Genomic DNA, 21524 nt, shown 5'->3' with positions numbered 1-21524 from the left:
TATTTACTTCTTCTTTTTTTTTTCCTTTAGGGTCAACCGACTAAAACCCTCGCTCTCTCACCCCATTCGTCCACGTAGATGTTCTCCTCGCAGATGATGAACAGGCCAGTGTGGAAGTATGGGAAGACGAAGCGGTCGTCGCCCGTCTCCCAGAAGAACTGGATGTTGGAGGTGTTGGACACGCCCGGCACAGGGATGCACCGCTTGAACTTGGTGGCCGTGCAGAGAGGCTTGGGTACCTTCTGCCGGCCCGTGCACCAGAAGGAGGAGGTGAGGGCCACAGTGCTCAGCAGGAGGGACACCACTGTCTGGAAGAAGGACAGGGAAGGGGAGCGCACTCTCTTGAGGAAGGCCATTATGGAAGGAGGAGGAGGCTGGCGGAGGAAAACGAGGGTTAAAATACAGACATCTGATCCTTTTTACTGGTCTTTGTTGAGATGACATGAACTTTAATCTCCAAGGAGATGCAACAGATGGGTGCATGTGGAGTTTGTGTAATAAACTCCTAAAACTTCTGTGTGTTTTGTTGTGATTTTTATGTGACAGACCAACACAAAATGGAGGACAGGGAAGGAGAAAAGCTGGAGGTTCACCTTTGACCCTGAACAGCCAGGACTAAAGTGGAAGACAGTGAGCGATTTTCTCAGCTGTATTTCATTTTATCTGTTGAGCATGGACTATTATCTAAATGTAGATACAGAAAAAAAAAGAAACTGTTTTGCTTTTCTTTCAATGTTGCAAAAGTGTGAGAATCTCGTTATGTTTCGACTACAATGAGCTACAGGTTTCCCTTTCTGCAAAAGTCTAACATTGTTTCTTTCAAATATTACATTTACTAAATAAGTCATGTTCATACTAAAATGATTTTCGCCTTTTAATGATAAAAAAATTTGAAATAATTACTTCTTCCACCACGGATTTGGATCAAAGCATGTCCATGTGTCTGAACGGCTCAGTGAGACTCCAGCCCTACATCCCACTGAGAACCTGTGGCAAGACATGAAAACTGATATTCATTCGAATCTGGGTTTGAATTATTTAACAAAAATAAAATAAAGTAAAAATCACTCTTGAGACGTCTGTAACCTCTCTAGACCAATCATTGCGGCTGTAACTATGGCTAAAAATTAAAAATCACAGCAAGATATAAAAAAGTGAAGGTAATAAATACGTATTTAATACCATATTAATAATTTTTGCCTCCAAGTTGCAAACTGCCTGCTTTAAAATAAAGACACATAAAATGTAAACATTCTGGTAAGAAAGATGTATTTGTTCCCTTTAATGGAAAAGTTTCATCACTTTTGAAAAAAATCTTTTTTAATTGAATCTAAAAGTGTAATTCCTATAACAGGTATTGATAAAAGTGGCTATTTTGTTTTGAAGCGTCTTGTATCTTTTGTGGCTCGTCACTTTGTTTAGCTGGAGCGAAGACAAAACCCGATCATAGCGCTGTAAAGGTCGCTGACCTCTGGTAGAGGAAAACCCAAAATAATTAAAGAGACAGTAGCTGGTCTTCAAAGTACTGATTCAGAGGCCTGAACAAAACTACACATCACACTGTCAAGACTTTTTAATTTTTTTGTCTTTTTGCTGATAAAAAAAAAAAAAACTTCAAACAATGCATCATTTTTAGCCCCTCTTCCCAACGTTGGGCTGTTTGTGTTGGTCGGTCACAAAAAGTCCCAATAAAATTCGCAGATGTTGCGAAGGGCTTCGAATGAATTTTTACAAAACGCTGATCGTTACCAACTTTTGCAGACAGACAGAAACTCACACAGCCCTGATGAAGGCGTACTATATTAACTGGAGAGGAAATCTGCCATCGCCATGGAAACCGTCCAGGAGACGGGACGCGACGCACCCAAGCGCTCCAAGTCCAACTGTGTGCTGGAGACAAAGGAAGGATTCTCACCTGCTGTGCGTCTTCCCTCAGCCTCCTCTTGGAGAGAAAAAGTGGAAAAGAAGTGACGGCCCCCCACTCCCACTCCGCTCCACTGATGACGGGAGGATTTTGGTCGCCACGGTGACCTCTACGGGGGTGTGTGACTGTCACTCCGACACAAGCAGGAGCGTATCTCTCAATCACACACACACACACTCGCCTTTAATCCAGCCGTATAAATAATCCAAAACAGACAGCTCAGGTCCATCTGTTTCAATTTCATTCCTAGACTCATTTTGATCCATTTCATTCCCGTCCTCCCTTCCATCCCCCAATCTCCAGCCAAGGCTTTTCAGCCTGCACCAGCCATGTTGGTTTGATTTAACTTCGACACACTGACCAAAGCTACACACACACACACACACACACACACACACACACACAAATACACACACACAACTTTAAATTTGGACCTTTGGAGAGAGAAGTCTTAGTAGTGATACTGACAAACAGCATCAATACGAAATTCATTTATTAAGACCTGATAGGTGCAAAGCACTGAACTGTATGTACTGTTCCATTAAACAGTGTTTGTTCCCCCTGAGTTTCTGTCTTATACTTTTTTTGTTACATTTTAACATTCCAGACTAACCGTGAATTTCCGCCACAAAACTCTGAAGTCTCGAGATCAATCTGTGAAATGTTCTAGAAAAATTTCTGAGCTTGGAAAGTAGAAATTTCGCTAGAAAAAAACTCAGTTTTGAGAAAACTCAATTAGTCGAAGATTTTTGAAACTCATAAATTTCCAAGTTTTTCCTAGAAAATGTAAGAAATTAACCTCTTAATTTGAGCTTTTCTTTTGGCAGAAATGCATCCCCCCCATCTGCAATGGCTCTAATATGCTGTTGTAAATATCAAAGAACCTGTATGAATTGAAATAACTATGTATTAAGGCTGCGGCGTCCAAAGTGCGGCCCGGGTAGCTTTTTGCGGACCCTGGATGAATTTGTGTGGCCCTGGACCACAGCTCTAGAGTGAGGCCAATATGACGTCTCACTTTGTTCCAGATAAATGCAGCAAAGTTTGACAAAAGTCTGTGTGCTTTGGTCAAGTGAGGTCAAGGTTCATGATCATTCTGGTAGAGGATCTGTGAATCTGTGGCCATGTTTTTCTTCAAATGGCTTATGAAACTTTAATAGAGAGCGCGGCATCCCCAACTCCTTGAAAAATGAGATTTCCATCAGAAATCAGATGGATCCTACTAGAAATATAGAGTCGTGTCTCTGGGTCTTCAGAAGAGCAGTGATCTAAAACACGTACCAAACTAAAATATTACTTACATAAATATTCAGGCACCTGTCCTCCCAGTTCTTACGTTGTCTGTCTTTGTCATTTGGATTGGCTGTCCTGAAATGAATTTCAGGCCGATTCTGATAACCGGTACGTATTACTTTATCAATCAAATCAAAGCAGTTTTTATCTGTACTCAATCAGTGCCTCCAGTTTTTGTGACTCCCAAATTATGGAAATTCGTGCAAGAATCGACAGATCCCTGCACTTTTTCACGCTGACGCAAAATTATGAAAATATTTCTTTCTTCTACTGAACTGCTGACTCAGCCTCACATGATGCCAAGTTATAGTCCGCGATTGATACGGAGAAGCAAAAGGTCACATTTACCGCCACAAAAGCGTGAATATCACAAAATTCCTTGCAAATATTTCTTAACTAGCGCCACAAAGAAAAAAAAAAACAATTGCTAATCCTGGAGCGACTGATCGATGTGAAAAGATGGAGAATATTTAATGTTAAGAAGTACTTATCGAATGCAGAGACAGCTATTTATTATAGTTTTATCAGTTTTTTAAACAGGTTTTATTGATGCATTCTGGCACAACCGGCCCTTTGACTACATTCATGATTTTGAAATTGGCCTAAAATGAAAACAAGTTTGAGACCTTCGATCTAAAACAAATCAATAAAGAAGAAGGTTCAGTGGTCAGCTGTGTGATCTGATAAAAGGTTACAGAAGACCTGAGGCTGCTCAACTCAGTACAAAGTATTAACTAACTAATCTAACTAATCTATTTAGTTAATAATAATACATAAAACAGGTTTTGTAGCAACAAAAAAACAGGAAAACACAGCTTTTCTGCTGCATCTGCCGTGTCGTACTCGTAGTATTGTTTCCGGATTATTTGCATCATCCTGCCAGTTTGGGAAACAATCACAGTGAGCGTTAAACTTAAGCCCCGTCACGGTTTCTCAAGCCCTACGATTGTTTTCTTTCTTTTAATAAATCTGTCAGTGCAGGGCTGTTTAATTATTGCCTGAAACCTTTGGTGAATGCCCATCCTAGGCCTGCCCCAACAGGTTTTGGACTCAATGGTGCGCTTGTCAGATCTTCTATGGAGGGTGTAACCGTGTGAAACAGACCCTCCCTGTCAGCTGGAAACATTGAAAGACATGAAGGGGAAACGAAAAATAAAGAGGGAGAGAGAAAAAAAACAGCACAAATCTGATGAAGAAGGCTGAAACAAAGTTGAAGCATTTTTAAGTGTATTCATAATTCATATACATATTGACAGGTTTCTAATACAGCATGGTTTTGATAGTGTAACTGTCTTTCAGTATGACCTTTTTTTTTCGTTTGATTTGTACAAGAATAACAATAAAAAGTAATAAAGACAACACCATGTATGACTCACTTTGAAATCTGATGGCAATGGATTTTGCATCTTCCGGCTTCATTTGCCGCTGCTTCACTCAAGTGGGAGACCTCTCTCCAAAGTACTTGGTTCAGGCTCACTTTGACCGGGACAGAAACGCTCGGTTGGTCGGTCACGTGGCAACGCGCGTCCAAACACTTCAGGTCCATCTCGACTTTGAACGTTTCGCCAGCGTACGAGGAAAAAGCTCCCCGTTTGTCCTTCATGCGTCCTCCCGGTTAGAGACGGCAAACAAGCCTCAGTCCATAGTGTCATCTCGTCCTCTTACAAGTCTCTCTCTCTCTCTCTCTTTGCACATTATGAACGTTTTGTTCTTGAAAAATAAGACTGTCCATCTGATTTTTTTTTCTCTTTTTAATGAATACTATCTGTACCGTAAAAACCCCTGTGATGAAAAATAAGAACACTTTTCAAAAAGGACCAAAAAAATGGAATCAAAGACCCAGATATCGGCATTTTCCCCACCACCCACCCCGTCCCGTCCCACGCGCGCGCACACATCACTCGCTCATTCACAACTTGTTTTTTTTGTTTTGTTTTGTTTTTTTCTTAAAGGCAACAGATGTCCATTCTCCAAGGCAATAATGTCTTTGTGGCAAACTTGACCCTGACATTCCAGACATCAGACGCTCCGGCTCTTTCCTTCTCCAGGAAAAGCGACAGAAAAGTATAAAAAAATAAAAATTCCAACTCAGACGTTGATTGAATATAAAGCGGCGTACATCCATTTTGTTGTCATAAGTAAATACTGATGAGGATACAAAATAATGAGGATTAAAGTAATAACTGCGATCATCCTAATACCATAACATAAAAAAACGCTAAACTGGGTAAAATGACACCAACTCTCCCAGATCATCCTTTTCTTTTTTTTTGTTTGTTTCTTTGGGTTTCGACACCCAACTTGCTCTCGCTACATCTCGTCAAAGCAAACGAAAAGATAAAAAGGTAAATGATGATGCAGAAAATGATAAGCAAGAGTTTAACACTTTAGGTTGTCTGGAAAAATCAAAGCGAGCCTAGAGAAGAAGCTTGTCTCTTTTTGTTCTTTACAGCGAAATCCCTCCGTCGGTCTCGACGCCTCATTTCGTCCCCGCTTCCATCACTGTTGTTTGTTGTTTTTTTGTTTTTTGTTTTTTTTACCGTTGTGTTTTTGTTTTTTTCTCAGCTAAGTTCCTCTGTGTTGTTTCTTCTTTTGCGTAAAGAGCGATGATTCTGGTAAAAATGGTTTGTTTTCTCCGTTGTCCTGTAAATGTTAAGTAATGCTGATTCAGCTTGAGAAATTGTACATTCCCTTTAGTCGTTCTCCTCGACGAATCCCAGTCCGGTCTCTTCACATTTCCCCCCGGTGTCCTACTGTCCGAGGTACCCTGCGAGGAGAAACAATAATTGTCAGTCGAAATGTTTCTACACAGCGCCCTCCAATGTCGCCATGCTACAAAAACAAATCTGAAGTTTGTGGAATTAGAACCATCGCTCTTAGGACGGAAAATAACAATAATGATAAAATAAAACTTGATTTCTACTTAATTCAGAAAGAAAAAGTTAGTTTATTACAGAAAAAGGAAAACAAGCCTTTAACAGCTGGTACGTCCTGACATCTGATCCCGAGACAGACGGATGAAAGCTCAAAGTAGAGTGTAAAAAGAAAATATCTCAACTGTTTTACCCAGAATTTACTTTTTTTTGTAGGTTGTGGATGGGGAGCAAATAGAAAAAAAAATAAAAGGTTGGGAAACACTTGTTTAGATCAAAGAAAACTCAGGTTGATGTTAAAAGTGCAACAGTTAAAATCTACTCCTGAATCCAACCTGGACCCGCGGCAAGACTTTAAAAGAAAATTGGTCTTCGTTAGATGTTTTCCACTGAGCCTAACTGAGCTTGAGATCTACACAGGAAGGAATAGGCAAACGTTTCCAAACGTTTTAGAAAGCTGAGCGATACAAACGACTGCCTTGAGGGAGCCGAATGCTGACGCTCACCAAAAACTACGTGAGCCCTTTTCCTTCCAGTTCACAAATATGCACCACTCTCTGTTGCTCTGTCACCTTTAATCAGAAATCATTAAGGTTTGTGGCTGTTGTATGATGCGAAAACATTCAAGAGAGGAATGAACACTTTAAACTTTCAGAGGTAAAACTGAAAGAAACGCAAAGGGATACGGCCCGATGACAAAGCCTGAGCTGTATGTTGGCTTCATAAAACTTACATAAACAGACAGAAATGTGAGCTGTACTGTATGTGGATTGGTTGCCATGGAGACTGGTTGGTTTGAATGTGAGGGGGAGGAAGTGACAGCGAGCGACAGGAGTACCGCTACGAAGGTGAGGAGGATAAATAAGAGTGTGGCTCGTGCAGCGATGAGCTAAATGACATCGTTGAGCTCATTGCTTTTTTCACTTCTGATACCAATACAGACATCTGAGGTTTAGTATCGGCTGAAACCCAATCCGATACAGAAATACAGTGCTGAATTTACAAAAAAAACAACAACAAAAAAAAAACAAAACAACGTATTTTCCTTTTTAATCACAGACAGAGATGTCCTGAATCTACTAATTTATTTGGTAACTGCACCAGTGCAGCACATTGAAATACACCAATTGCTTCATGAGTTTGGTCAAACATGTAAAAACAAAAGAACTTTAATTTGCTCAGTCAGTCCAATTAGGAGCAGAGCGACCAATGTGAAATTAATAAAGAACAGGCTGACTACCTTGGTCAAACATTCAAACAATAAACTGCAACAAACCTTCTTTCAAATGGTTCAGAAAGTGCAATTAGGAATAGTAAATATAACGTAAAATAAATAAAGCATGATGTCGCTCAGAGCACAAAGCATTCAATAGATTTACCCTTGTGGATCTGGCACATTGTCACCAATACCCAATCTAGAATGTGTTTAAATATCGGCCCGATAACGACAGTGCTCAGTGCACCTCCGGTATGAACCAGTCTAAGATAATGAAAAAAATCAGCAATAATGAGGAAATACTGCCATATTTATTGGCACCCTGGAAAAAGATGTCTTTGAAGCCTTGAAAGAAAAAAATCTCTCTCTCTTTTCCAACAAATATGGAAGCATGCTGTGTGCTTTAACCCCGTGATGTGTGAAAATGTACGATTTTATGACAAGTTTCACTCGGATCAGGTTTCCCGGCCCGTTGAAGAGAAACAGGACAACATCAGAGATCTCCCACCATGCTCAACACTAGGCATGAAGGGATTTCCATATTTTTGGATCGTTTGGATTGTTTATTAAAAAGCTCAATTTTAGTCTCATCTTACCAAACCGCAGAGTTCCACTCGAACTCCCCATGTTTATGTTTGTGACGGAAAAGGATTTTTCCTCGCAAGACTCATTTTGGTATTTACATATCATCTGATCGTTGCTATGGAGATGTGGTGACTCCAAGATGCCAAGATGCAGTTCAGCAGCAGCGAGCTTTGGAGGTTTCTTTTACTTCTGTACATTCCTCACTCTGCATGGCGGCGAGACAAACATCCAAGTGGTCGCTGGTTAAAGAAATGAGTCTCTGTGTCACGTCATGTCTGTACCCCAGAGCAACAGGAAGTCATGGGTTCCTAATCAGAAGTTACACGATTTTAAAGGGATTTTTAGGCATAACAAATTTGCGGTACAAATATTTCTTAACTTTGGGTTTTCTTACCCATAGGACGAAATTAAAGGTTGGATGAAAACAGTTTTGTTTTTTTCTCAGACTGAGGAAGGTGATTCTTTTTAATTTTCCAAGTTTCAGGAAGAATAATCGTTTCCTCGGGTTTCTGTCTCCTGTCACCCACGCAGATGGCCCTACTGTGGCTGTCACAAAGGCTAGTTAACCGTCTAAGGTCGTGGTTCTGCACACAAACTCACAAACTCTAACTAAACACACTTTTAGTCCAAAAAACTCACCGAAAACGTTCCTAGTAAAACCCAAACGTCACTGCGCTCCGTTCTCTTCCCGTTTCCAAAACTCTCTCCAGAGCCTCTCTCACCACGTCTCTCACTCTACCATGCCAGCATTCTGACAAAAACTTTTCCATTGGTTGTTTTAGAAACGTGCTGCATTTGGTGAAATTGAAAAAAATGGGTGTCATGTTGCATTCAAGCACTTTCTGGTCACAAAACGTTCACCGAATGAGCAGCAAATGCGAAAAATGTACACATGATCATGGCGAACATGATTGATCATAAATCTGATTTCATTTGGAAGTAAATAAAAAACAAAGATACTATAAAAACACTGCTTTTATAAAGTTTAAAGTCCATGCTGTCCACCCGAGGTGAAATGAACACTCAGCATGCTGCCATTTTTGTTACAGTAGCCTTTTGAATGCGTCACGGCCGCCCCAGCGAGCGGACATCGACCTTAAAGGGCTAAGCTGCGCTTTTAAGTAAATCATGCAAAAATCTGAGAAAACAGAGAATTTATCATTTTTAAATACAACTTATTGGAGATGACTAACTTTCTGTTTGCGCTTAGATCTGAGCCACGATCTGTATCTGCAAAAAATAAAAAATTAAAAAGATCAGGTGCAAAGTTAGTGTTGACTTACAGCTCCCCAAATCCGGCTCTTCCTTCTCCCAGTTGCCCTCAGCCTCTCTCTGACTGCTCCACATACACTGGCTTGGCTGGCCGGATGCTCTGGGTAAACTGGATTAATGGGGAGGAAAAAACCCCCAGAAAAGGTTACGACAGTTTTCCACGTGTGGGAATATTCTAATAAACAGTTTAGTGAACAAGGCAGAAAAAAAACGAACCTCTCCTTCTTTACCTTGTGCTTCGGACACCTCAGCGAGAAGTTATCTTCATTCAGAGAACAGTCTGAGGAAAAGACAAAGGGATGCCAAAAATTAATGGGGGAAAAAATAAAAAACAATGGTGCTGAAGAAAACAGCAGACTGGCTGCATTTCATGCACCTCCTCACCTGCTTCAATAGCACACAGGTAGTGGTAGCGGAGAGTGCAGCCTTTACTGTAGCAGCCCAGCGTCGAGCCAACCATCTCGCAGAACGAGCAGCTCTGGTGAATAAACCACAATGATAAAACTGGCAAGTCAGTTTTTAACAAAGCTCACACTTGATATAACATTAGGGTTGCTATAAATATGCTTTATTACTTTTCCAGCCTGAAGTTTTGACATTTTCCATTAGTTCTAAATAGCGGCACACCGATTGCAGTTTGATGGCCGATGACAATCTTTAAAATGTCTGGTTTGCCGATAGCATTTTATTTTTGTTTGTTTGAAAAGTTCCTAAATATAGTGCCACAGGAGCTACGTTGGCAACAGAGGGGTGACAACTGTTAATCAGCACTCTCTCACGGCAGAGCAAAAGAGGACAGTGGCTGATTTTCAGATATTTGAGGAGGCAGCAAAGGTTGATGGATAAGATCGGTTTCACATGTAAAACTGTTCGATTGCAAAACCACCAAAATGAAGGAAATCAGGGAGACTTCAGACAATTTATCGGTACACCACTAGTTCTATTAACATTGTCAGAGTAAAAGAAACATTTACCATAGTTGGGTTTTATGATCTGCATGTCCCAAAAATCTTCTACAACAAATCTGCTCTATTTTAGCACCTATAACATTTATAGAAGCAGGCAGTGGTTTTCATTTATAGAAGCTGTTTTTTCTTTCAGTGTCTGGAGAGAATTTCTAAACGAAAAACAAAAATGTCTCATTAAGTTGTAAAAGTATCTCTCTCCTAACTATTTAATATTTATTACACAGTATTTGCACAATAGTAGCAGTAGCAAACCTCTCTCAAGGACTTTACAATTTTTCTTTGCTTCTCCTAATGAGTTTTTATATAACCTACATCAGATTGTGGATTTGTTTTTTAGAATAGGATAAGGTAATAGAGTGAAAATGATTACACGGATTGTCATGTCTGGTATTCACACCAGAAAATACAGATTCTGTAAACCACCGTTTGTAATTTGATTCTTTTATTTATTTATTTTTCGTTTGTTTTTTAACACACACTTTTAAATATAAAAAACTGTGCCACTGATTTGTTTATTTGGAATCTAAATTCAATTTTTCAAAAAAGTAAAAAAATTATTTTAAATTATCTAGAGGCCAAAAATGTAGTAAAAAAAATCCAATACTGACCCCATTTTAATAAGCAAAATGATTGATTTGGACATAAACAAGTTTGACTAAAATATTATTGTATATTTTATTTTTTTGTTTTTATCCTTCATCTACCTATGATGATGTGATTGTTATGAAGCATTTTGGTCACTTGAGATTCTTGTAAATGTGCCATTTTAAGTAAACTTTGACGACTTCACAATAAGCAACCTGTGAGATACAGCAAAAAAGGACAAATACAGCAAATACTCACAGTTTCTCTGGCTCCATCTAGTGCCTCCTGTAGGCCGTACAGCCTCCCATTGACGAGGTACACTCCACTTGTCCACACTATACATCCTTCATGCACCCACAGCTCCTCTGGGTCCATGGGCATCTGTGGCAGCTGTGCGAGTTGTGCCAAGGGCCCCAGGGAGTCCAAGGCAGGCGGAGGGGGCTGAAAGGGCAGGGAGGCCTTACTGTTAGATGGGACCATCCGAGGAGAGTCCTCGCTGGACTTGTGTCGCCTTTTAAAGCGGGGATGTGAGGTCAGCTTCCTGTGCTGCGGTCGCTGCTGAGTGTCGTCTGTCAGCTGCTGCTGCTGCTGCTGCTGCTGCTGCGGCTGCGGCTGCTGCTGCTGCTGCTGCTGCTGCTGCTGCTGCTGTGCCTGTTGCTGCTGTTGGTCGTCTTCAAGGTCTGGCTCTCTTTTAAGCTCAGGGATAGGTCGCAGATCGGGGCTTTTCTCCCAAGTCAAAGGTGTTTTGTTGCTGAGCTTTCCGGGCATATACATCATCATCATCTCCTCTGTCGGGGCTGTGAAGGCAGTTCTCTCTGCTGGGTTTGAGCAGAAACTGTCGCTCTCAGATGAGGGCCTGTTGAATTGAGCGAGCCGTGTTGGTGTGACTTGAAGTGTATTCAAAGCGTTCGTGTCTAAATTTGGTCCGGCTTTGTTTGGGCCCGTAGAGGGCTGACACTGTCTGATCTGGGGCTGGTTCTTGGGGAGCTTTGCGGCGTATTCAGCCGGATAGTATGGCCCGTAGAGATCTCCGAGATGTTTGTAGTTTGCCCATTTCTGGCACAGGCAGCATAGCAGGCGCCCGGAGTGATTGGTCTCTGTGATCACAGACCCTGTAACGACATAGCCAGATGAAGGAAGTGCTTTGCCCGACTGAAGCGTGGTTTCCACCTCATCCGTCTCCCTTTTCTCCAACTCTCTGTCTCTCCGAGATAACTGGGAGGAAAGCGCTGAGGTCAGGAGCGAATCAATTCCAACACCTCCTGCTTTTCCTCCCGCTGCACTGCGCTCTCCTTTCATTTTGTCGTCCTCGGCATTGACAATAGTGCACACAGCTCCGATCTCAGGTATTTTTTTCTCCACATGGATGTGAGGAATAAACAGGCCTTTTCTATTTGGATCTGGGCAACCTCTGTTTGTGCTGAGACTCCCCGTTGCCCCCAGAGGTGCATCTGGCTCGTCTTTAGACATGGGTGGTGCCGCAGGTACCGGTGCTCTCCTCCTCCTCCTCTGCCGCCCCCTCGCCTCCAGTGCCTCCCCGTCGACTTTCACGCCTCTGCGTCTGCGTCGCACCTGTTTCACCTCAATCTCTGGCTGCGTGTCCTCACTCTCTACGTCGGCTTTCACCACCTGGGTCAGAACAGGGGGGGCTATTGGGGGAGTGTTTGCATTTTCTGACAGAGTGGGTATAGTAGGGGTTGATGTGCTGCTGGGAGTTTGTGCTGCTGGTGGGGTGGAGGCAGGCGCTGGGGTTGGAGGGGGTGGAGTGGTTGGAACTGGAGGAACACTTAGAGCTGTGCTCTGTGGTTGGATTTGAGCCTGGGCCTGCACCGGGACTTGGGTTTGAGCCCGTTTTTGCTTATTCACGCTTCCAACGGGCCTGCCCTTCTTCTTGCCAGATGGGAAATAGCCCTTGGGCACAACATTCTCCAACGGCTTTGAGTCTGTCGGCGACAGACTGGACCTTCCAGAGGACATCTGATGTTGTCTGTTCAGCATGTGGCCTTGGTGGGGCGGGGTGGTCCCATAGTAGTCGCTGCCAGGGTAATCCTCAAATCCCATGCCAGATTCTTGGAGTTTCTGTCGAAGGAGGTTAGCAGCAGACTGCTCTCCCCTTCGAGTCTCAAGCTGCTGGTATGTGTTTGTAAAATGCTGAATGTCCGACAGGGCGGACGAAGACGGAGGCGGAGAGCCCTGGACTGGGCGGGGAAGAGGTGGGGGAGGAGGTAATGGGCCGAGCAAAGCAAAGTCTTCCTTATCACCTGATGCAGACGTCACGGTGGCCCCTAAACCAAAGTCAAAGTCTTGCTGCTTGACTTGAGACGATTGATGGGATTCACATGGGAAGGAAGATGTGGGTAAAGGCCCGGTTTCATCAACTCCTCTAAATGGAATCATGTTGTTTAATGAGTGACTTTCATCCATGTAACTATCCTCCCCTCCTGCAACCCTGGGGAAATGTGCCAAGTCCTGATCCTGTGACTCATTAAACGCCGGGATGTCTGAGTGCAAGAAACCGGGGTAATGATTTGAATCATCATCGGTAGGGGCGGCTGGCTTTTTAATATTTGGGGTAATTTTCTGCACTATTGCCTCCAGTTTCAAGCCTCGTCCTTTTCTGGCAGCCAAAACCTTGGTGTTACCACCTGAAGGAGACAGCGGTTGTAGGAAGCTGTTCTCACCTGGCTGTGGGGAGGAGAGCCGAGGACATGGCACCTCTGTGGTGGATGAGTCATCGTCGTTGTGATGGCTGGGCTCGGACTGAGCTCCAGGGGAGTGATGAGAGTTTGTAGCGGCTCTCTGCTGAGGTGCGTCCTGGAACAGTCTTTTTGCAGGAATGGGAGATATGAAAGAGCGAACCCTTCTTCTTAAAATCAGGGGATTTGTGTCTCCGGAACCTCCGGTTTTTGTCGGACGCTGTGGCTGAGTGGTGTTTGTTTCCGAAGGAGTCTTAGAGATGGATGGGGGAGGTGGACAGGTGTGTTTGGTCTCCTCTGTAGCTACTCTGGATACTTCGGATTTGGCAGCATTGTGGCTGTGAGTCAGTTGTGTCGGAACGTGACTGTGTGAAGCTAGAGGAGGGGGGCCAGGAAGCGGAGGAGGAGGAGGTGGGGCTCTATAGTAGGCATCTCCCTCCATCATCCGAGTTCCCTCTCTCCCAGGATGTGTTGACTCCCATATTTTCATATCATAGTAAGGAGTTTGATGATGCACTGACTGAGTTTTGCTCGTGTGTTCAACTTGAATGTCAGCCGGTGGGATCAATCGCTGTCTCTGCTCTGACTGGTTAGCCTTGTGTCTCCCAGGAGAAGATCCATGCTGCATCATCATCATCTCCTTCGGAGGCCTGTTTATGGCTTTTACCCACTCACTCATGTCGTGAGGAGGGTGAGGGGGGCCACGTGGGTGGGGATACATTTGAAGTTTACTGGTGGTTTGAGACTGAGGAGGTAAATGATGAAAGGGATGGTGAGAGGGAAAATGCAGATTACTCCGTGACATCAAGTTGTCTTCTCTCGAGTCTCCATATCGGTAAGGAAATGTACCACTGCTGCTGGACGAAAGATCGACTCCATGAAGATATGAGTGATGCCTTGTTGGTGAGGTCAAAGCAGTCATGCTCACAGGGTGAGAGGGCATGGGGGTTATATCGACAGTACCACGCCTGTAGGGGTCAGCACTCACCCCACTTGACAAATGAGGAGGTTTAGAATGATACTCCGCCTCAGATTGACTGCCATTATTCTCATTTTGTGAATTTCCAGACTCTTTGGGCACCATTTCCATTTTCACTTGTTTTTCTACAACATCCTTTTTACTGAGATCACTTGGTGCAGCCGGAGAAGAAAATGGTTGTTGGATCACCGAGGCTGCACTCTGACTTTTCTCCCGTTCCTTTTCTTTCCCCCCCTCCCTTTCCCGCTCTGGTGTGCTGCGTCGGTTTGGCGACACGTCGCAGATGACGGATCGCCGTTCTGACGGAGCTAATGTGGATCCTGATTTCTGGGGCTCGGTTTGAGAAGTGAGAGTTAACGGTTCCGGCTCTTGCAAAAGCAGCTCTTGTACGTTAGATAATGTTTTTCTCTGCGGCATAGAGAAGTCAGATAAGTTGATGTGTTTAGCTGGGGGCTGCTGGGAATCTGCAGTCTGTGCTAAATGGCTCTGGGACAAGCCCATGTCAGGTTTTTCAGCATTTTGAACAATCTTAGCATTGGAGACCTCTGACTTTACTAAGGACTGAGTATCTGTGGTAAAATCCGGATCACTTCCGAGTTTCTGATTTGTGGTCTTTCCAATTTGAGCCGAGTAAGACAAACCCTCAGTGATGTCAAGTGAATGTCTAGATGGAAACTGCTGTGGGGCTTGATGACGTGCAGGGAACGTCTGCTCCGGTCTACCATAGCGTCTGTCTAAATTGTAACCCTGTAGAACTTCTTGCAGGAGACTCGGGAATTGCTGCATCTGTGAGTTCTCATCCTGAGCTTTAGACCCCGCCCCATGACCTCTCTTCACTAGCGTCTCGACCCCAGAACTGGACCCATCTTTTGGATGCACATGACCGTAACTGACCTGCGAGTGCTGGTACCCAAAAAATCTGGGGTTTGTTTCCATTACAGAGCCTGTGCCGGCCCTCACTCTGTTTTTCATGGACAAATCTGAGCCATATGTTGATTCTGGGTAGCTGTATTTATGGGAAGCAGTCTGGAGTGGATTCGGAGACCTCCCACTGTTTGACTTTTGATGATGGGACGAATACAGACTAAGATCTACACCTTCCTCCCCATTATGACTGTTTGCCTCTTTTAAATAAGAGAGTGACATTCTCTCTTCCACACAGTTGTCTTGGGGATGTTTACTTTTGTCAGTGTGACTTGAAACAATCACACCAACGCTACTGACGTTTTGCTGCTCCTCTAATGCCTGTTTTTCTTCCTCCTTGTTACTGTGCGACTTGGACTCTGAGTGCAACATGCTTTTCTTTTCCTGGCCATTTTTTGCACTCACTCCTCCATCTTGTTGCATTTGGCTGCTGACCTTCTGTGTTTTCTCAGCTGCTGCTTCACTTTCCTTTTTAATTTCCCCACCTCTGTGGTCATTATATGCCAAACCAGTTTCTGGGACACAATTCTGTGTTGTGGCAGGAGGAATATTGGAGGAGGAGGAGGAGAAGGAGGGGGATGAGGAAACTGGTGGTGCTGAATGTAAAGTTAGACTACCTTCAGAGGATGGAGATGCTGCTGATGAAGGAATGTTACTTTCTTTTGTTTTAGTTTCTGCTGCTTCTTTTGAATGTGATTCAGGGATGAGTATTTTAACATTACATGCCTGTCCAGGTTGTGTTTGGGTTGGATTATAGCTCGTAACTTCAGACCCAGTGCTCGCACCACTCACCTGCCTCGCTCTCCCCCGCTCCCCCTCAGCCAGCTGCTCCTCTCGCTCCACTTTGGTCCCAGACGGCGCTCCGACGGGCAGCAGAGTTGAGTCTTCCTCTGCCCCGTCACCAGCTCTGACGTCTTTGACTGTGCTGCTGCTCGAGGCTGCACTTAAATTCCGGCTCCTGGGTTGCGATGGGGGCACGCAGTGCACCGCGTGTGGTGCTTGCCCGCCGTCTCTCTTCTTGTGCGAGAACACCGTGTCAGTGAGGAGCATGTGCTGAACTGTGTTCGGTAAATTGGCTACTTGGGAGCTCAAGGCATTGAGACTGTTCAGGCCGGCATCCTGCATTCTGTCAAGAGAGGAAGTGGAATAAACAGAGGAGCCTTCCTCTCGGGATCCCTGGCTCATTTTGTTTCGACCCACTGGAGGTAGGCTGCTCCCCCCAACTGCACTCAGGTTGTGAGCTTTGTGGCTGCCACTGCTGCCGCAACTACTGATGCTGCTATTCGAGTTGGGCGTGGGACTCAACTGAGGTGCGGTCTGCAGTAACCTGCCGTGGCCATGGCCGCTACGGGCGCTCGACATGGGAGGGCCGTGATTTGAGGTGTTCCCAAGTGCCTCAGAGACCCCCATTAGAGGGGAAGGAGAAGAGCTACAGCTGGGGGAATGAACTGCAGAGGCAGCAGGGGAGGGGTTTGATATCGGGCTAAAGTTTTGGTTCATCTGAGTTTGCTGCGCATTAGAATGCATAGGGGATTTGGCTATTTCTTGGGAGGATGGTTGAGCTATACTTGGGTTGGAGGCTTGATGATGTTTTGCAAAAATGCCGCCTGCAGACGGACCCTGGTGAGGCATTTTCAGAGAACCGTCATAACCAACCCCTAAACTGTGCTGCGAGTTTCTGTGCTGTAGTGTGGCTTGCTTGTGGAGTGAATGAGACTGGGGGAGGTATCCGGAATAATTTGAAGCTGGATAGCTCTGCTGAACATTCTCCACAGGGCCCACATTATTAGCAGCGCCTGTACTAGAGACTGAATTGGAGCTAGTGTTGACACTTGGGGAACTGTTGACTTTAGGATCAAAGCTGCTGTTTGCAGCTCCATCCACATATCTCTGCGGAGGTGGGCTGTACATTCCAGATGACCCTGTGGATGCTCCCCCCTGTGGAGAGTAATGGTACTGTGGGGTCATCCTGTGCCCGGAGTGTGGGTAGCTTCTTTGCTGCTGTGCCTGGTGGACAGAAGGAAAGCTCTGCCCATGTTGGCGCTGTTGCATTTGAGAGCCTGGAACTGACTGCATCACAGGGTTCTGACTCATACTGTACTGATGGGAAGGAGAGAAGGCTCCAGCAGCGCCCCCTGAACCGGCGCTAGAGCCATAATCCACTGGGTATGGCGACATCAGGCCAGACGATGTAGCAGAACTGGATCCAGGATGTCGATACTGGTGAGGTATATGTCCATCGATGCCGGGGTAACCAAAACTTCCCCCATAGCCCATCCCTCCCCTCCTGTGTCTGTCTTTTCCACCCATTGAAAAATAAAACTCCATAGCCTCCTTCCTGTAGGGGTTGTTATTGTTACCGGCGTGGACGTTACCCTGTGTTGGTGGAGGCTCCAGAGCTCCTCTGTTCCTCACACCATATGCAAGCATGTGGCTGGCTTGGCTCGGGTGGTGGTGGCCTCTGTGAATGCTCTGCTGCTGCATCCCGACGTAATCTTCCATCATCCTCGGAGAGATCTGGGGCTCCACTGGCTGAGGGGGATATGGCGGTCCACCCACGCTCCTCCCGCTGAATCCAGGAGGGATTGAGGGTGGAGCGGGGCTGTTGGAGAAATTCTGCATTTTTTAACCCCCAAATTCAGATTTAAAAAAGGAAAAAATCTGCGAGTGTAAATAGAAGGGAATGCTTCAGACTGAAAAACTGGCAGGCTTATGGCAGAAACCATGAAGAGAGTCAACAGCCTGGCAGGAAAACAAGAAAAGGTAAAAACTATACATTTATATCAAAGATGTCGAAATCTCCTCCTCTGGGGTTATTTGTGGAACTCTTGGTAGTTTTATCAGTGACCGGTGAAGCTCTGAAACCCCGAAAAACAGTTCATGTTCAGCGCGACTGTTGGTTGCTTGCTAATCTCCAAAGCTTTCGGGAGATATACAGAGATGCATTAGTTCACTTCCAAAAAGCAAAATTCGTTTGGCACAGCGAAAGAAATATCATGGACTTCCACATGGCCAGCAGGGGTTTTCTTCATACGGATAAACTCCACAGGCTTTCCAATCCGAAAGTAAAAATTCAAAACTTCAGAAACAAAAAGTCTCAAAAGACACACGCAAGTTGCTCTGTTGCAGTGATCCTTTAGCTCCTTCTTGTGTGCGACTGTCTGTGGATTTGACTCACACCTGTGTGACACAAAACCCACCAGGAGAGAATCAAGAAGTCTAAACAGTGATCCTCATCAATCATTCCAAAAAGCAAAGTCTCCATGGATAGTCTAGCCAGCTGTTGGGTGCCAGATAAAATTATCTTTGCACTCATTTGGCGGTCGATGCATTTGGTCCCTTTTGCGGTACTCTTTTTTTTGTTTTTTTTTCCTCTCCGTGCTCTCCCGGCCGTCTTCAGCATTCAATTTGCTGTTCTTCGTCAACCGTCATTTAACTTCAAATAGTTCCACGGCAGCAGTTTTCCCAAACAGGGTAATCCATTTATTCCACTTCAGATTCCATCAATTCCAGTTTGGGTTTTCAGTAAATCCCCACACAATACGGCATTCACGTTTCCATCAGATGTTGGCCTGGAAAACAAATGAAACAAGAAACGTCAAAGGAATAAGTAACATTCTCAATTTTCAATTAAACAGAACTTGAGCAATATTCTAATATGCATCACAAAAGAGATTTTAGTCATCGCGTTGATCATTTTTATCCGATTCAGATTTTTGGACTTCGTTGAGCTCTGACCTGCTGATTCTGAGCCATAGCACATAAGAAAAGGGGCTGCTAGCTCACCGACAGAGGTTTGTTACTGTAATTCAACAGAAAACGTGTGAATTCAAAAATTAACCCCATTTTTGCATAAAAACATCCATCCCAGACCTTTATCTGACATGTAGTGTTGAGGCTCATGCCTTTAAAACTCTTCAGAAGGTGGTTTTGATGTGTTTAATAACAGGGGGGCGTGTCTAATTTCTGTGCAACAATCACCCAATCAGAGCCAATTGTTCAGGGAATTTTAGCCAATTCCAATCTCTGGTTTGAGTGTCTCCACAAGTATCAATAATGCATTTAATAAACTATTTATTTATATTAATATTTTATGATTTTTTTTTTAGCCCTCTTGCAGCTTGGGATGTTTATTTTATTGCTGAAGCTTTATCTGTTTAATATAAACAATCAAATACAGCTAAAGATGCTGCAACTACACTGCCGTATAATTTCGGCTCAATAACGGGACACAGTGTTTACTGAAGCAACAATGATGTGAGCATTACCACATGCCACTTATATTACCCATTCAAGTCGTCACTGGATTTTAATTTAATATGAGCACTGCATTAAATTCCTGCTCGTATTTTAATATGCACTGTGAGAGCGTTGCATCTGTTCTTGCTTTAACAATACATGCTCTCGCCGTCTCCCGTGGCCTACAGCAAACAGAAGGAAAAAAATAAATTAAATTAAAAAAAGCTGGGGTATTCATTTTAGCCGACAGAGTAACACATCCACAACACTCGCTTTTATTATGTAAACAAATAACCTTGTGAAAGATCCGAGGCAAACAAAAGTCCTTATCACATGTCCAATACTGGGACTTCTTTAGTTGTTTTGGGAGATAGCTGGAGCCAGGATCGCACCAGCTTTCATGTGGGGTGGTGGGGATCAGTATCTTTAATTGCCATTTGTGAGTACGGGCCTCTTTATCTGCTTCAATTGCATTGTAAAAGTGTTAATAGTCCCCCCAAAACAACTGCGCGTGGCTTCTGAAACAAAGGCCGCTCTGTAATGAGTGTGCTGCTGAATGCAAAGCATGTGGTAAAACAGGGCCAGGAAGGGCTGGGACCCCGAGCGACAACAGCCAATCAATCAAAGCGGCGCTGCAACTTGGACCGCTTCGTTTTGATTACGTTTGACAGCAGTTCTGGAGGAGTTATTCATTCATCACAACATCCAGGGTTTATACTAATCTATTCAACCCAAAGTTCTCACCTCATTTTGGGAAAAACCTTCAAAAACAAGAAACTGGCGTATGACTGACGGCTGGATGGATGGATTGAAGGACTGACGGGCGAAGAGATGGCCGATGAACAGAAGGACGGATGGATAACAAAAATAATGGACAGAACTGATGGATGGATGTTTATTATCTATATAAAGATGGTTGAGAAACAAGTCAATGGATGGCAAAGTAATAGATACATTCAAATTTATGGCTAAAAAAACCCAAATAACTGATGAATGTATAGATGCATGGATATTGAACAGGGGATAAATAATAAACATGTGGGTGTGGATGAATGATCAACTGAAAAAAATGGGAGAATTGATGGAAAAGTTTGATGATGATGGATGGATGATTAAATCAACCTATTTTTGTACCTTAACGTGTTAAATAAGGCAATGGAACAGGCAACAAACTATTTTTTTTTCCATTTTCTGTTCCCGTTTTCCCAAATTTCAAGAATTGGATAACAATCAAATCGTATCCATGTTTCCCCTTCCTGTTTAGGAACCCTAAACCAGGCAGCATTTCAAACCCACAAAACAGTGCAGCAGCAATAAAAAAAAATTAAAAAATAAATCTGGCTGTCTCAGTGCAGTCTGTCAGCCAGTCAATCATCAGCAGAGCTGCCTAATTGATGCAAGCAGACGCAGTGTTATTGCAGAGAATGAGCCAGCGTTAGCTCTGGTTTGTTTGTAAGGTTTGTCATATTGCCATCAATACCACATTTGGGGGGCTTCTTACACTGCAGATGTAGCAGCTACACATTAGCCGGTAGCAAAGAATACGCATTACAATTAGCTTTGTAAGGCTGCTGCCTCTTTTAGCCTTGTCAGGTTAGCCCTAGCTAAAACACCTCAGATATTTCCAATTAAATATGCGAGCTAGCCACGTAAACTGTGAGCTAGCTAAGATGGAACCACTCGATAGCATCTCTGAGTCGGTCTGTTTGTGTTTATTACGTTATTACAAGGCCATTGCACACAAACGTACAGTTAAAGCAGGCTAAAAAGGAGCAGCTACTTGGGAGAGGTGATTAGGTGCAGATGTTACTCCCTCGGAAATCACCAGAGCCTCTCAGTAAATGGGTTAGCTAGCAGCAGAAATAACGTCTCCCAACAGGAGACCTGCCGTGACTACAGCGTTACAAAAAAAAAAAAAAAAAAAAAAAAAAACTCCCGCCCGCCAGCCTACATTTTTTTCCCCCAAAAAA

General features: G+C 43.9%; 2 protein-coding genes across 5 annotated transcripts in view; both read right to left on the bottom strand.

Moving 5' to 3' along the window:
* The window catches only part of gsg1 (germ cell associated 1), an 11396-nt gene extending 6717 nt beyond the window's left edge, over positions 1–4679 (bottom strand). Inside the window, exons 1-3 of one of the 3 annotated variants that reach the window (XM_015052212.1) lie at positions 4594–4679; positions 904–987; positions 62–374 (exon numbers count right to left, since the gene is read on the bottom strand). In XM_015052212.1, the coding sequence (XP_014907698.1) occupies positions 62–356 (295 nt within the window). In that variant the 5' untranslated portion in view covers positions 357–374; positions 904–987; positions 4594–4679. The other 2 variants (XM_015052214.1, XM_015052213.1) reach the window with 2 other exon arrangements.
* Positions 4428–21524, bottom strand: part of tcf20 (transcription factor 20) — a 20952-nt gene continuing 3855 nt past the window's right edge. The window contains exons 2-6 of one of the 2 annotated variants that reach the window (XM_015052211.1): positions 10975–18887; positions 9548–9641; positions 9394–9443; positions 9175–9272; positions 4428–5984 (exon numbers count right to left, since the gene is read on the bottom strand). In XM_015052211.1, the coding sequence (XP_014907697.1) occupies positions 9213–9272; positions 9394–9443; positions 9548–9641; positions 10975–17937 (7167 nt within the window). In that variant the 5' untranslated portion in view covers positions 17938–18887 and the 3' untranslated portion in view covers positions 4428–5984; positions 9175–9212. Of the gene's footprint in view, positions 5985–9174; positions 9273–9379; positions 9444–9547; positions 9642–10974; positions 18888–21524 lie in introns of both variants that reach the window. The other variant, XM_015052210.1, reaches the window with a different exon arrangement.

The sequence above is a fragment of the Poecilia latipinna genome, unplaced genomic scaffold (assembly GCF_001443285.1).
Source record: "Poecilia latipinna isolate Pla-1442-1.1 unplaced genomic scaffold, P_latipinna-1.0 Scaffold1096, whole genome shotgun sequence".
Taxonomy (NCBI): domain Eukaryota; kingdom Metazoa; phylum Chordata; class Actinopteri; order Cyprinodontiformes; family Poeciliidae; genus Poecilia; species Poecilia latipinna.
Note: the sequence above shows the minus strand (reverse complement) of the source record. Positions and strands in the feature narration are given on the sequence as shown.